This window comes from Zymoseptoria tritici, chromosome 3, assembly GCF_000219625.1.
Source record: "Zymoseptoria tritici IPO323 chromosome 3, whole genome shotgun sequence".
NCBI lineage: Eukaryota > Fungi > Ascomycota > Dothideomycetes > Mycosphaerellales > Mycosphaerellaceae > Zymoseptoria > Zymoseptoria tritici.
The window spans coordinates 1,973,498-1,987,180 of NC_018216.1; the positions used below are offsets into that span (position 1 = coordinate 1,973,498).

The 13,683-nt window shown below is 52.0% G+C and overlaps 5 protein-coding genes across 5 annotated transcripts; 2 read left to right on the forward strand and 3 right to left on the reverse strand.

Annotated features, from left to right (window-relative positions):
- Positions 1 to 185: 185 nt before the first annotated feature.
- MYCGRDRAFT_30458 (uncharacterized protein) lies at positions 186 to 817 on the forward strand (the record flags this gene model as incomplete). The annotated part of the gene is made up of 2 exons (XM_003853831.1): positions 186 to 342; positions 390 to 817. Coding segments are annotated over 2 exons (585 nt in total), but the record flags the coding sequence as incomplete, so codon positions are not given.
- Positions 818 to 1,567: 750 nt separating this feature from the next.
- Positions 1,568 to 3,211, forward strand: MgSho1 (uncharacterized protein; the record flags this gene model as incomplete). The annotated part of the gene is made up of 3 exons (XM_003853832.1): positions 1,568 to 2,251; positions 2,314 to 2,592; positions 2,642 to 3,211. 3 exons carry the CDS (start codon positions 2,111 to 2,113, stop codon positions 3,209 to 3,211), a joined length of 990 nt encoding a protein of 329 aa, XP_003853880.1.
- A 391-nt stretch (positions 3,212 to 3,602) lies between these two features.
- Positions 3,603 to 4,277, reverse strand: MYCGRDRAFT_39743 (uncharacterized protein; the record flags this gene model as incomplete). Its single annotated transcript, XM_003854335.1, has 1 exon — positions 3,603 to 4,277. The coding sequence occupies one exon, from the start codon at positions 4,275 to 4,277 to the stop codon at positions 3,603 to 3,605; it is 675 nt and encodes a 224-aa protein (XP_003854383.1).
- A 4,585-nt stretch (positions 4,278 to 8,862) lies between these two features.
- On the reverse strand, positions 8,863 to 9,535 carry MYCGRDRAFT_91786 (uncharacterized protein; the record flags this gene model as incomplete). Its single annotated transcript, XM_003854334.1, has 2 exons — positions 8,863 to 9,376; positions 9,432 to 9,535. 2 exons carry the CDS (start codon positions 9,533 to 9,535, stop codon positions 8,863 to 8,865), a joined length of 618 nt encoding a protein of 205 aa, XP_003854382.1.
- A 3,327-nt stretch (positions 9,536 to 12,862) lies between these two features.
- On the reverse strand, positions 12,863 to 13,473 carry MYCGRDRAFT_91787 (uncharacterized protein; the record flags this gene model as incomplete). The annotated part of the gene is made up of 2 exons (XM_003854333.1): positions 12,863 to 13,022; positions 13,100 to 13,473. The coding sequence occupies 2 exons, from the start codon at positions 13,471 to 13,473 to the stop codon at positions 12,863 to 12,865; spliced, it is 534 nt and encodes a 177-aa protein (XP_003854381.1).
- Between the last annotated feature and the right edge of the window lie 210 nt (positions 13,474 to 13,683).

The window sequence follows — 13,683 nt, forward strand, 5'->3', positions numbered from 1 at the left end:
AATATGCAGCCCTGAGCGATCACCTCTCCTCTAATCCCACCGCATTGGACAAAGTCATCGACCATCTCAGCGAGCCAGTCGAGAGCTGCGTCCAGTCTTCCGCAAATTCAGATGAAGTCGATGAACACCTGACCACGACATGGAAAGCCATCATCGCCAAAGCAGCGGAGACTTCATTCAAAGATGCCAGCTCTTCGAAACTGGTGGATGTGGTGATGCAAATGCAAAGTCGGCCGGATGTGAAGAAAGATGGCTCGGCTTTCCAGGTTGAGAAGATGACTTTGTGGAAGGACTTGCCGACATTTGGGTGGCAGATGCGTGATGCGTGGAATCTGGGTATGTGTCTCTCATGCTAATCTCACGACGATTCGCATATTAATGAAAGTGAGCAGTTCCCGAAGAGCGCAGCGACCAACAAACCAAGGACCACTGGATCAACCTCAACGCCTTCACCGCATCGCTCGTTGCTGCAGCAGAGAGCAAATCAAATGGCAAGCCCGACTTCTCCCTCTACTGCATCTGGACCGTCCGTGATGGATTAGAAGAGGATCTCGAGATGGTGCCAGATTTCTCCATCGCAGCGGCCGCCACGTGGTTTGTCTTCGCAGCTCCGACCATCAAAAAGTTCTGTCGGGAGGAGAAGTCGTTCGAAGGCAAGATGGCGAAGGGCGGCTTTGAGTTTCAGGAACGAGGCTGGACGGGATTCAGCGAGGAGCGGTGGCAAGTGTGGGAGGAGAGATTGAAGGTAGCGGAGGGCAGGGTAAAGGATGAGAGCACGAAGGAACTGGTTCAGCAAGCGCTGAAGGCGGTGGCGGAGAACTGATGGTATGTGTTGAGGTATGCACAAGGAAGGACGAACTGTAACACCGAAGTTGAGACGAGCTGAGGACACTGGTTTGTCTCGACTGAGATGAATATAGGACCCCCAAAGCTGAAACAATCAACGGTCTGTGTGACGCTGCACGCGCACAAGTGAGCTGCACGGCAGATTTGACGTTCAAGGCAATGCTCGGAACGCTGCGGATACGCGCTGTCCTCAACCCTGCTGTACGAGATGATGATGAAGAAATTGGACAATGTTGCAAGAGATGGTCTTCCCTGCCACCCTGTCAAATGTCATCCATGCGAATCTGGACCCTGGACCTCGTGCTCGCCGTTGTTGTGCCGTAGGAGGCTGAACAGAGACTTCTCCTTATTCAACGTGTGCCGTTGTCGCCGTTGCGTATCACCGCCGTCATGCGCGTTGTATCGACTCGCTTGAGCTGGAGTACAGTACGAAGTAGTTGACATTGACAACCATTGATGTGAGATCAGGTCCTGCCAATGAAGTAAAAAGCCCTCCTCGAGATATCGTTGTTTGTGGTAGACCGAAGACAAAGAAGAGAAAGTGGCCGAGTGGATGAAACGCGAAGACCTGGCGCCGCGTGGCGTGCAAATTCCTTGGTTCGTCTCACGGGCTTTCCGGGGAACAACCTCTCTCCAGTCCCGACCAAAGTGTGAGCGTTGGGCCCTGATCTTGCAAAGGACTTCCCGTCCTCGACATCTCTCTGCGCTGATCACCCAAGCTGCGACTGCCTTCTCACACAAGCCCTGGCATCTGCAACACCAGCGTACCTGACCTTTACTCGAACAACCCGCGCCAGCGCCAGGATTCGACTCCGACGCTGCAAGCGCTAGAACTACCGCAGGGCTGACACCGCCCGCTGTCTCGACTCTCCGAAACGACCACGACTCCACGACTCCACCCCCCTCGATCGTCCCACTTCCCCCAACACCACCGCCGCTCTTCCTCTTCTACCAGCACGCGACCAGCCCGGCGCTGAGTTTCTCTTTTCAGTGGCATTTTCCACCCACGCACGACGCCACGCGCACTAATTGGTCCCCTTTGGACTCCCCGCGCTTCGCCGACTATACCACATAGCAACCCGACTTTCGTTTACGCCCCAACACACGCGCGCTCTGCGAGCTCCGGCGGACTGGCCACCTCCAGTCTACGACACTCTTTCACATCGCATTCGCTGAACGTCCTTATCGACTCGACGCCCGCCGCACGATCGCACTTCCTCGTCGCTCGCTAAAACGCCTCCTTTAACACACCACCGCCAACTACATGCCCAGTCCAGGCGGTTATCACTCGCCGTCGCTGCAGAAGATGGAGGTCGGAAATGGCCGCTACAGCGGAGGAAAAGGATTCAGCATGGGCAACATCGCAGGCGATCCTTTTTGGCTGGGATCAATAGGCATTGGCACAGTGAGTCGCATCTCATACCACAACACATACACACACATTGGCACGGTCTAACAGTGTCGCAGTCCGGCTGGCTTATCGCCTTTGTCAGCTCCATCATCGCCGACATATCGGACACCTATCCCAACTACTCATGGTGGTGCTTAGTGTACATGCTGTTTTTGATCATTGGAGTCTTCTACGTGGTCGGCTCGGATTCAGTCTTCACATACCATGTCGCAATGGCTGCTCTGCTATCGGCAGGACTGGTCTTCACGACATCATCAGTCAACTCACTCATCTACGCCGCCAGTCCCGCGAAAGAGGCCGCCGCAGCTGGTTTCATTTTGCTCTCCATCTGCACAGTAGGTATGCTCTTAACTTTTCTCAGTACACCTCACTGACTTCTGCTAGATCGTCTGGATGCTCTACTTCGGTTCCCAACCGCAAGCCTCGCATCGACAAACCCTCGACTCCCTCGCTCTCCACAAGGACCGCGTACCGACCAGCCGCAGCAGTAGAGCCATGCGCCAATCGTACCGACCCGACACCACCCTCTCCGCCGCTCAGCAACACCAGCAGCACCAACAACAAATGTACAACTCCAACCACCTCGCCGGTTTCGAAACGGCCTCGCCCGTCACAGGCTACCCCGGCGGAGCACCAGGAGTGTCGAGTCGCGCCTCCGCCGCACAATTTCCGCAACCTCTCAACCAGCAATCATCACACCCGACTCTGCAAGGCACTAATGGCGCCTCGGGCATGGGAGGTACAGAGACGTCTGGAGGCACCGCGCCGGAAACATACCCATACCGCGCGAAAGCGATTTACAGCTACGAAGCGAACCCAGACGATGCGAATGAGATTTCCTTTTCGAAGCACGAGATCCTCGAGGTGTCGGATGTGAGCGGCAGGTGGTGGCAGGCGAAGAAGGAGAATGGCGAGACGGGCATTGCACCTTCGAATTATCTGATTCTGCTGTGAGGATGAGGCAATGAACAGCACTTTTCTGTTGATGAAGCTTGTTTTTGTTTCGCTTGGATGAAAGAGAAGAGTCGAAAAGCGGCGTTGTACGAAACATTTTCTGGCTTCGATGTGTGAAGTTGAAGAGGATGAGAAAGCAGACTTCTTGAACAGAGGAGAGCGAGAGCTGGAATATGCTACGAATACCCACGAGATTTTGCTTTTCGTTTTGCGTTGCAGCTTTTTGGCCATTGCGAGATATCTGTCCGACGAGGGCATGGGAGCAAATACAGATTTTGACTCGAGAGTTTTTGGCATGACTTCTGTGGCCCTCAATGCGTGAGACTGACGGTGAAGTTTTCCCGCAAGTGCATCCAGTGAGTGCAAATCGAGGCAAACGCAGGGTTCGATGCTAAGCATACGACTTGGCTACCTCTGGCTTCCTCACGCCCTCACTGGTGATAGTACAATGGCCAGCGCCATCGAAACGAGGTTTGACAACGCCCCACTGAACGGGCTTCTTGTACGCATCAACATCTTCCGGTGGCGGGTGACAAGCCGCACTGATGACAAGACTGCAATTGGCTGCAACTGGTAGCCGTTCTTTGATGCCTCCCAAACTCGAAGCAGCCGTGCAAAGAGCCTCTAGTGAGAGTACCCCAAGAAGAACCATGAGGCTCAACGTAGAATAGCCACAGGTGCAAAGCGACTCGTCTGGTCTCGGATTTCCTCGTCCGTCCAATGTTTCCAAGCGGGCAAGGAATATGCTTTGGGACAGTAGCCAATGCATGAAGCCGGATGCTACGGTCAGTGGGACTGCCCACCGGTATGGGAGCGAGAGGAAGTGAGAGCTTCGCTGGCCGGCCACCGGTTTCGTAACTCGTAAAGCCTTCCTCGACTTGGAAACGCGGTTCCATTCGTGGGAGGAACAGAGTCGTGTCATGTAATTGTTCACGGCGACGTAAAGGACTGATATAGCCAGCTGTGGGGCGTTCGCGATCCATGTATAGAACAAGACGTTGGTCGAGCTCGTGGAAGAGGCACCAGTAATCATCCTCAGCGTGGATGCTGTTCCCCATGCAGACATGGGCATTCGTGCAATGGGAATCCAGACGGCCGTCAGGATGGTTCCGGTTGTAAACAGTAAAAGGCTGCCGTGGTCAGTATGATATGACTTGAGTTCATAGCCCGACCGACACTCACCCTATCATCAATCTCATCCAGTTGCGGTTCTCACTTTTCGCAAATACTGTCTCGAAGTTTGCCCTCCTGCTGTTCTTCCAGGCTACTGGCGCACGATCTTTTATCTTCTCTTTCCGCATCTTGAGACCGAGCGTTAGATGTCTTCGCTCGGTAGCGTCAACATCGAAGTGGACGAAGCTTGATGTTGCAGTGCGGATCTTCGAGCGGCGAGCTGCAGCTCGATCTTGGTAAAGTATGCGAACGCGCGCCGTGCTTCGATTGTGCTGCTCTTGCAGGATCTCGGTCAGGGATTCTTTCGACTCCAGACACATCCCTATGGTGGTCCTGTCCGGACGCCGCAGAAATGATTGCACGCTATCGCCGATGGTAATGAAGCACTCCGTGTGCGGTTGCTGCCACACAAACCACATCACGGCGACTTTGAGCACGTTGCAAGCTATCACAATGAGCATGAAGGACATGATGATCTGCACCTTGCTACCATCGTCCAGTCTCATAGCTGTGAACAGTGAGACGTGCATCGGAGGGTTTATTGTGCTCAACATGACCTCGCCGGTTCGTCCGTCGATATCAGCCCAGCCAGTCATACGTAAATATTCCAGGGCGTCTGGTAGTGTCGAATACGGGAAGTCCAGATCAATGAAGTCCACCGAGGCTCCCGTGAACCGAGGAAACGTCGTGATGTCGGAACGGGTACCATTCGATGCAAATGTCGAAGCCTTGACTGCCGCCCAAGAAGGGCCGTGTGCGGATTCTCCATTGTACGGAAACATTGCTTGAGTGTTAGTGAGCGTTACTGCAGTCTCAGTGATGTTCAGGTACAGCGCGATGGCATCGTAGGTTATGTAGACATCGCCGTAGTCCGGAATATATCGCGTATGGTACGTGTCGATGAACTCGCTCGTCGTTAAATTGACCAAGTTTGCATCGGGAGCCCAGGATGGCGGCCAGTGGTCCTCTGGCAGGACAAAATGCGCTGTATAGGTATGGCCGATGGTTACTTCTGTGATCGCAGAGTTGTAGCTATGCCAGCATTGTCAGCTTCTTGTTCAGGAGCTGTGTGATTGAAGCACTCACAATAGGTGCAGCGGAATAGAGCTGAGCATGAGGAGATACCAGCCAAGCTTCCGCCAACCTCGCAAACGACGAACATTACGGAGACTGAGCACACCGATGTCGACGTATGAGCCCTCGCTGTGCGCAATATCGACGTCCTGTCGACTGGGCGAGCTCAAAACCTGTAGGCAGTAGTTGCTTGACGTCAAGATCAGTGTGCTTAGTATGTTGATCAGGACGTGGTATGCAGTGCTGATCCTCGCAATGTCGTCAGAGCGTCCTTGGGCTAAGATGCCGATGCCGTCTTCGTAGCCGCTGTAGCGGAAGCCAACAAAGATCAAGATGATGTTGCCGCATAGGACCGTAAGGCTGGTACAAAGACCCGCGAAGACTCCCATTCGCCATCCTGAGTTCCTCCTCTCGAAGCGCTGATACGCAGTGTTACGAGATCCGTCACGACTTCCATGGTCGCTGTCGTTTGGTGTGACTGTGGGTCCGAATCTGTTGATAGGAACTTGAGCGACTACTCCGAATATGCGTTACTGTAATCACATACTGGACAAGAGGCAACTCATCTGCCTCAGCCCGCTTCCTTGGTGAAGCAAATATCCTGAGCCCGACCGGCATTGCTGCGGTCCTTCGGTGCCCCTGACAGCATCAACGAAGTCAGTATTGAATGTTCAGATTGTAGCTCGGAGAGTACTGATGCCCTACAGGTCTTGCAGGTCCGAGAGAAGGCTGAGGATCAAGTGCAAGCTCGGCTGGATGTACCTCTGTACATCATCTGGCAAGTCCAACACCTCGACGAGGTGCGCGATGCACGGTTGTGCCCAATCAATCCATCTGACCGCAGCGCAACCAGTTTTGAGAACACAGGTCTCGTGATTTGGCAGCCGAAAAGCAAAGCCACAGCAGAAGTATGAATCTCTTCTCGTATTGCTCCGGTTAAACAGAGTGTACTCAAGGACGATCCTCACGATCAAGAAAGCTGGACAGTACTAAGCCCTACAAACTCAATCAGCACGAGCTGTGAATGTGTGAGGCTCAACGGGACAAATTGGCTAGAACACTTATAATTGAGTCCGAACATGGCATTGCTCAAAAGCCAGTCCATCCATGTGTTATCCATCGTACCGCAAGGTCGTTCAACACGGGCCAGATGATGCGGCGTAGTACAGTTCTGTCGGTAGGAAGTGGTCGACGGAAGGAGTTTGTAACTTCCTTGCCAACCTGCACGGAGCACGAGCTAAATTTCGCTATGGGCTGTCGGTCGACGGCTTCAACTCCGGCTTTCCCACCGTCGAATCGTTCCAATGTTTGAACTGCGGCTACTTGTGAAGACGCTCAAGAAGCTCCCGTCGTTCGATTGTGCAAAATAGGTCCGATGGCTTTTTTGTGACTTGGTTCGTAGATCGGGATTTCGGGTGGTATCCTAGCCCAAGGTGGTCAAAAATCAACATTTCCGTCATCGGGGGAGTCTGCGAATGGGAGGTTTTATGCTCTTGAGGTCGCTCAACAACCTCGTTGCCTCGGATTTTGTACAAAGGGTGTACCGTCGCTGGTGTTTTCGTTCTCCCATTGCGACTGCTGAAAGAGTCGGTGGAGTATAACTTTCGTTGTCGTTGTGCTGTGTCCACGATTCCGGCGTCGTAGTCACCGCCGTGCCTGTCGCTATCTCCCACGTCAATTTTGGACTCGTACGTTGTCGTATGCCGATAGCACAAGCAAAAGTTGACAAAAAAAGGATGTGTACAGCCTTGACTGTAGCACTCGCTCTGAGTTTTGAACATCTCGTTCGAAGCTGCTCGCTACAAAACTACGCCGCGGGCACTGAATCAGCTGACATGGGACAAAGGCCGTGCGTTGCTCTCCTATTTCGGCCTTGCCACCACACTGACATTCCTCTCACAGTGTACCGGAAGCAGCGAAGGGCCGACGGCGGAAAAGTCAATGCGGAGGGTGGTTCGAGAAAATGAGGCACGCGGTGGCAGCTCTCCTTGTGTCGAAGCTTCGATTCTGCTTTACCACGCCTAAGCGACGAGACTTCATCGTGTCAAGGCTGCAAGACATCCACAACGCTTCACGGGCTTCGAGAGTGTCCTGGACCAATCGAAGTTCACACTGATGTCACAGAAGGTGGAAAGATCTGGACAGATCCTAAATGTTCTTTCGATGCCTACTTATCTCCCGCCAGTCTTTCGTCATGCATGCCTAGTACTATCTTCAACTCAACGAGAGTCATGGACAATCGACCCTCTGTGCGAGGCGTCCTTCAGCGTATCGATCGAATCATAGATCAAGACGACTGGCGTCACGACGATGAAGATGTCATCATCTCCGCCAGAGGGCACGGGAGTCTGGTTGCGGTGGTACGATTTGTGAGCGCAGGTCATGATGACAAGCTGACCATCTTCAAGATATTGGACAGTAGACCCGAGCTCAGACCGAACGACTCAACGAAACAACAGCAGGTCTCCGCCAATGTCCGTCGCCTGCGCGAATTAGTATGGACGGAATCGCTGCTCGCGACCAATCCAGTCGGATACGGCGAACAAAGAGAGGGCAAGCTTCCTGGATGGTTCCAGAGACAATGGCGTTTGTTAATATCGTGGATCGGGGTTACCGACAGCACTTCTGAGGCGTACCTGCTCGCCAGCAATAAGTGGGCTGAATTGGATGGTAATGGTTCAACGACAGATGTGACACAGCTCCTGCTAACCAGCCATTAGACTTCGGAGATCGGCGAACTGGTGTCAAGCTCATTGCTGTCGATGCTGCGCTGCTGGTTCGTCAGAACCCTTCACCAATTGAGAGGCTGCGACGAGATATCGCGGGTCCTTTGGCCATCGTCCACATGCAGCGGACTATTGATGCCATGAGGATTGAAAGCAAGAAACAGCTGCACGAGGATTTCAAGCTCAAGCTCGCAGACCTACTGGCCACGCTCGAGCACTCTCAGGGTATCGCAATCTCAGTATGGCTTATGTGAGTCCCTACTGACCTCCTTCAAGTTACCATACAACAGTCATTTGCCTCTGGATCACCGTTAGCTACAGCGCTTTCTGGTCGTGGCACCCAAGATTCATCGCTCGAATCCGCAGAGTTGCCTGGCAGTGCTCGGTCATCAATTACCAACCTCGACGACACAATTATTCAGCCCCGCCATGAACGCCATTTGAAACGAGCGGCTGCCGGTGGTGGGAAGGCTCGCGCGAAGAAGATTCGCCTTGACCAGTCTTCAAGCCACGACGCCCCAGTTGCTGAAGAGTAGAGAAGTCCAATTCCCTCCTCAGGGGAGACTTCAAAAGCCTTGATGTAGAGAGACGAAACTTCTGTTCCAACCGCTGGACTATACATGTTCTCCTCGAGCGTCTGGTTGTCTTCTGACTCGTCGACCACCCTTCCACGTGCTCTCATTCGTTTTGTTTGTTGTGCGTTGGGCGAAGTTCGGGATGTTCGGACAGCCAGTGACGGATGAGCTGTTCGTTGTCGGATCCGAATGCATCACTCTGATGAAGCAGTACGCGGGCACGTTGCAGCTCAGCGTTGAGCATGGTTTCTTTCTCGGCAACGTAGAGTATGTCGTCAAAGTCGCTTTGGCGTGCGGTTTCCACTCGTCCGAAGCCGGTTCTCAGCTCGCTGGTTGCTTCCAACACACATCGCTGCTGCCGGTGGTAGAGAATAGTTGGATCGATTTTCATCTCTCTCAATTCAGGTACGACGAGGCGGGCCACTGCGAAGTTTTCCCGGTCTGATAGCAGGCTGATGAGAGTGGCCACATCCTGCTCCGCGTGCTCTGTTCGCGGATTCGCGTTGAGGGAGTCCCAAAAGACTTCGCAGGCCTGCTGCAATTTGGAGTGCCATCCAGCCAGCTTCGGGGTCTGCCGTAGTTGGGAGATGAGGTCCTTGAAGAACATGATGCAGTGTCTGTGTGGTTGTGAAGAAATGAAAGGGATCTGCTCAACCTGCCAGGCTACCTTACCTTCTCAACCAGTCTGCAGCGTGCCGTCTCCCTGCACGCGGCCGCCGAATCTCCGCCCACACCTGCGTGCCAACTTCAAAGCGAGCATGAGTTGCGAGCATCATCACGTCCATCGATCATGGCTGCTCCGACACTGCGCAGCATCATGCCCGCAGAGGCGTACTTTTGGAAGGCGGACGTGCAAGCACAGGTCAGCCAAAAGGTGACAGACCAATATGGAGATTACGACAAGAGAGTGCTTCCAGAGGTTGAGATCACTGCGATGGCGCTAAACGAAATCGCGGCTCAGCGCAAATGCGGCTTCTTCTTCCATCTGCCGCCTCGACAAGCGTGGACGACGAAGCCAGACGTCAATCGCCTGCCAGCGGAGCGGTCGCCAGTCGCGCCTGGGTAAGCAATGACTAAGCACCATGCTCTCCCGTCGGAGTCCCAACGCGCCTTCAGACCAGACTAGAAGTACCCCACGATCCTGTTTATGAGGTTTCGGTGGAACGATGGCGATGCAGAAGCTTATCTGGCCGACTCCCAGCGCGCGCGATATCTGAGGGCCAGTGCGATCGCCAATCCGCCTCCCGACTACACGCCACTGTTCGCAATTCAGTAGAAGAGGCTTGCAGGGCGTGCACGGTGCATCACGTGCACGGTCGCAATCCGAGGATCCTTCTATATTAACTACTACTTTAATAGTTAATATTGTCACAACTACTAGTCGGAATTAGTTGTTTAATAGCTCAAATTAATCGCAATAATTATATCTATCAGCTCTAAGCAGCTTGTAACTTCTGCCTTAATGTTATGCGTGTTGTAGGTTAAGAGGAATTAGCCAGCTGTAGACCCCCCCTCCGCTCTTAAGACAGCTTTAACACTACAATTAGCTTCTTCTGCCTTATACGACGCCTTGCCCTTACCGGCGCTAGCAAGGCTTTACGTGCAGAGGCAAGGAGGTCTGTTTTCAGCTGTAAATTAGCACCTTTAGTCTCCTGCTAAGCAGCCTTCTTAGCAGCCTTCCGGGCTACTATAGCTAGTCTATCTGCCTTGGCCTAAGCACGTTAATTAGCCTTTAATTAAGCAGCTACCTTCTTATTTATTGCTCGCTCTTGCTTCTGCTGCTTTATAGTAACCTTAGCTTGCTCCTTTTTAGCGAGGATAGCGATATATTGCTTTAGTTTAGTTAGTAAATAAAACTGTGCAGCCTACTCTTATAGAAGGGCAAGGAGCGGTACACTACGCTATCGCTTCTTCTTCTCGTTATTAAAGGCATTGCGCAAGCCCTTACGCTCGCTCTTAAGAAGGGCGTTCTTAGTCTGTAGATGCAATACTGTGTTGCTTAGCTTCTGCACCTTATGCCGGTTAGTCTCGTCGTTTACCTCTTTTACGCAGTCCTTTACAAGTGTTCGAAGCTGCCGCTAGTTAGAGGCTAAGATCACAGAGGTAGCAGTGTTTAGCCGGCTCTTATGTGCAGTAGTAGGCCTGCTACTGTTACTTTTACTAACCTTCTTGCTCGTGCTCTTGCTCTTGCTCTTGCTCTTGCGCTTGTCTTTAGTCTCGTCGAACGCCGCTAACACAGCCGTTAAATCTAGTAGATATAGTCTAGTCTTCGTAAAGGCCTTGTGGATATTAGCCGGCTTAAATGCCTTCTAATAAGCTGGCCAAAACAGCCTCTAGAAGTCGCGTTTACTATAGGTAGAGCGGCCCTCTAAATTAAAGATCTCTTGTAATAGATTAGCACTATAGAAGGTAGCCAAAGGGCTAAAGAGGCCGACATCGAGAGGTTGTAAGCAGTATGTTAAATAAGGTAGATAGACTGCTACAAGGATCCGGTGTTAAATGTAGTACTCTAGGAATGCTATGTTTACGTATAAGCTATAGCTATTAATTACAAGCAGCCTCTAGCCTCTGCTAGCCTTCTTACGTATAAGCGGCTCGAATACCTTCTTTATCTAGTAAAGGCTAAGGTTGTTGTTAGTCTAGCTGTTTAGTAAGGACGCGAAGAACGCCTCGTAAATGTCCTTAAAATCCTGCAGCTACGAAGACTAAATGTTGCTAGTCTTAGCCTTGTAAATAAGGCACGGAGGCAGTAAGGTGCTATTAGCGCATATAGCAGCTAACAACGTAATCTATTTACGATTACTATCTTGTGTGTGTCTAATAAACCGGCCGTTCTCGTAGTAAGCCTTCGTAAAGATCCTCCGGCTCTTTTAAAGTATGCTAACTATAAAGCCCTTCTTATTTATGTTGTATATGTTCTAACGCTCTACGTTGTACTTGTGTGTCTTCTCTTTTAATAGGTCGTAATAGGCCTAGTACTAATTAACAGAGTCGGCCTTCTTGCGGTGTTTATTAAGTAGATTAAGGTATTTCGAATCGATGGCTTCTAAGTGCCGACTGACGAATCTTAAGGCCTACGAAGGATAAGGACGGCGACTAGCTATATCTTTAGCAAAGTTAAGGAGCATTGCCGGTGTCGGTAGAGTGCCTCTGCGTATAAGGGTGTCGATGTAGGCTACAAGAGTGCGTTCTTGTTAGTGCGACAAAATCATAGTATTTTCGTAGTGTTTAGCTTTAGAAATAGTTACCTTGCGCTATCGACGAGATAAAGTGCTACGGTGCACATCCTAATTATCTGCGACTTGTGCAATATTCTTTACATCTGCCTCCTTTAGCTCCTTTAATGCAGACTCCATAGGTGTTATAGTTGTGGTGTAATAATTCATTAAAGATTAGCTAAATTCGTGGTTTTGACGTTCTTCGAATTTAAGGTGTGCACGCCATGCAGCGTGCACGTGATGCAAACCACTTCTACGCCATCCAACGTTGTCCGGTCTTCTTCACACGCACCCAGTCGCAGATCATCTTCGCCACACCTTGCGCCTTCTACCATGGACTGACGGATGAGTTCGGATGCATACTTGGTCGCGACCACAAGGACCATTCGAAGCTGGGATCGGCGAATTGGCTATGGGACCGCGGGTCTTTGGACAAAGGAAGAGATGACAGAAGAGCGAAAGATGCGCAAATGGGCAGATTCCAGCGGTCTAGCCTACTAAGCCTGTATAATTCCATTGTACAGCGCTGTTGCAATGGTGAGCTCCAACAAAGCTATGAAGCTGTTGAGCTTCGGGACCTCATACCTCGCCCGTCCGTGTCTGCTGCTCGTTCCGTGGGCTCACAGCTCGGAGGAGGTGCCTCAGCGGATTGTCCGTCTCGCAGTGGAGAGTCTCACCGACCCCGTCTCAGCAAGAAGCGGCGGCTGAACAGGGAGAAGGATCAACAGCAGCCGTATGGCGTTGGTGAGCAAGGGCAGAATACCATCGGGGTGGATGCTTAAGTCGTGGAAACGCATGTCGACCCACGCTGCTAAAACTTCGTGAGATGCTGTTTTGCAGTTAACACATCATCCGACAGCGACAGAACGCGCGTGCGCGAAGATGCTAAGTCTCCTTGGAATAGTATCGCCGAAACCACAGGTCGAAGTGGCCATATCTGCTGCTTTGGGGTTGGGGTTTGAGCTTCTTGCTTGTGGCACCTCCGGCCTGGGGGCTGTTCGTGGGTCTGAAATCCAGGAGTCTGTTTTGATTCGGCTCAGTGCACCTGGAATGATGATGTCGAAACTCAGAGTATGTGGCTCTTCTCCGAAGCGCACAGAAATCGTGCTCGTCGGCACGTACGAGCATTGGTGGATCTTCGTCCAGTCATGATGTTTGCTTCTCCGTATCCAGGTTCCGGATCCGGACACGTCCAGGAGTATCAGCTGGCTTGACTCCGGATCAACCCTCAGCAGGAGATGATAACTGTCGACGGCTGCATGACACAGGCGGAACTCCACAGCACGGCAGGACCCAAATGCGATGTTTCGCCGTCCTGAGAAGAATGCTCGGTCGAGCCTAGCAACGCTCTGGCGGTGCGAGAGTCCAAGGTGACTCAAGTCGTCGAACTTCCTCGCAAGCTGTCGCAGTACTCGATTCGCTCGATGCTTGAAGGCGGTTTCTGCGGCTTGTGAAGCTGGAACGAGGTAGACAACAGGATCGCACATATTCTCCATTATCGACACAGCTGGAGAGGTTGGTTCTTCAAAATTGCACCATGGGCCTAATTAAATACTCGATGAATGTCTGTGACCTTGTCTCGCTCGAGAAAGCGCCCGATGTCATGCTCCGTTCTCCTTGACTGTCTCAATGCGATGTCTTGTCGACGGTACGCCTCGAAGCACATGCAGTGCCCTGCTGCATTGTCTCGATGTGATGTCTCGGTC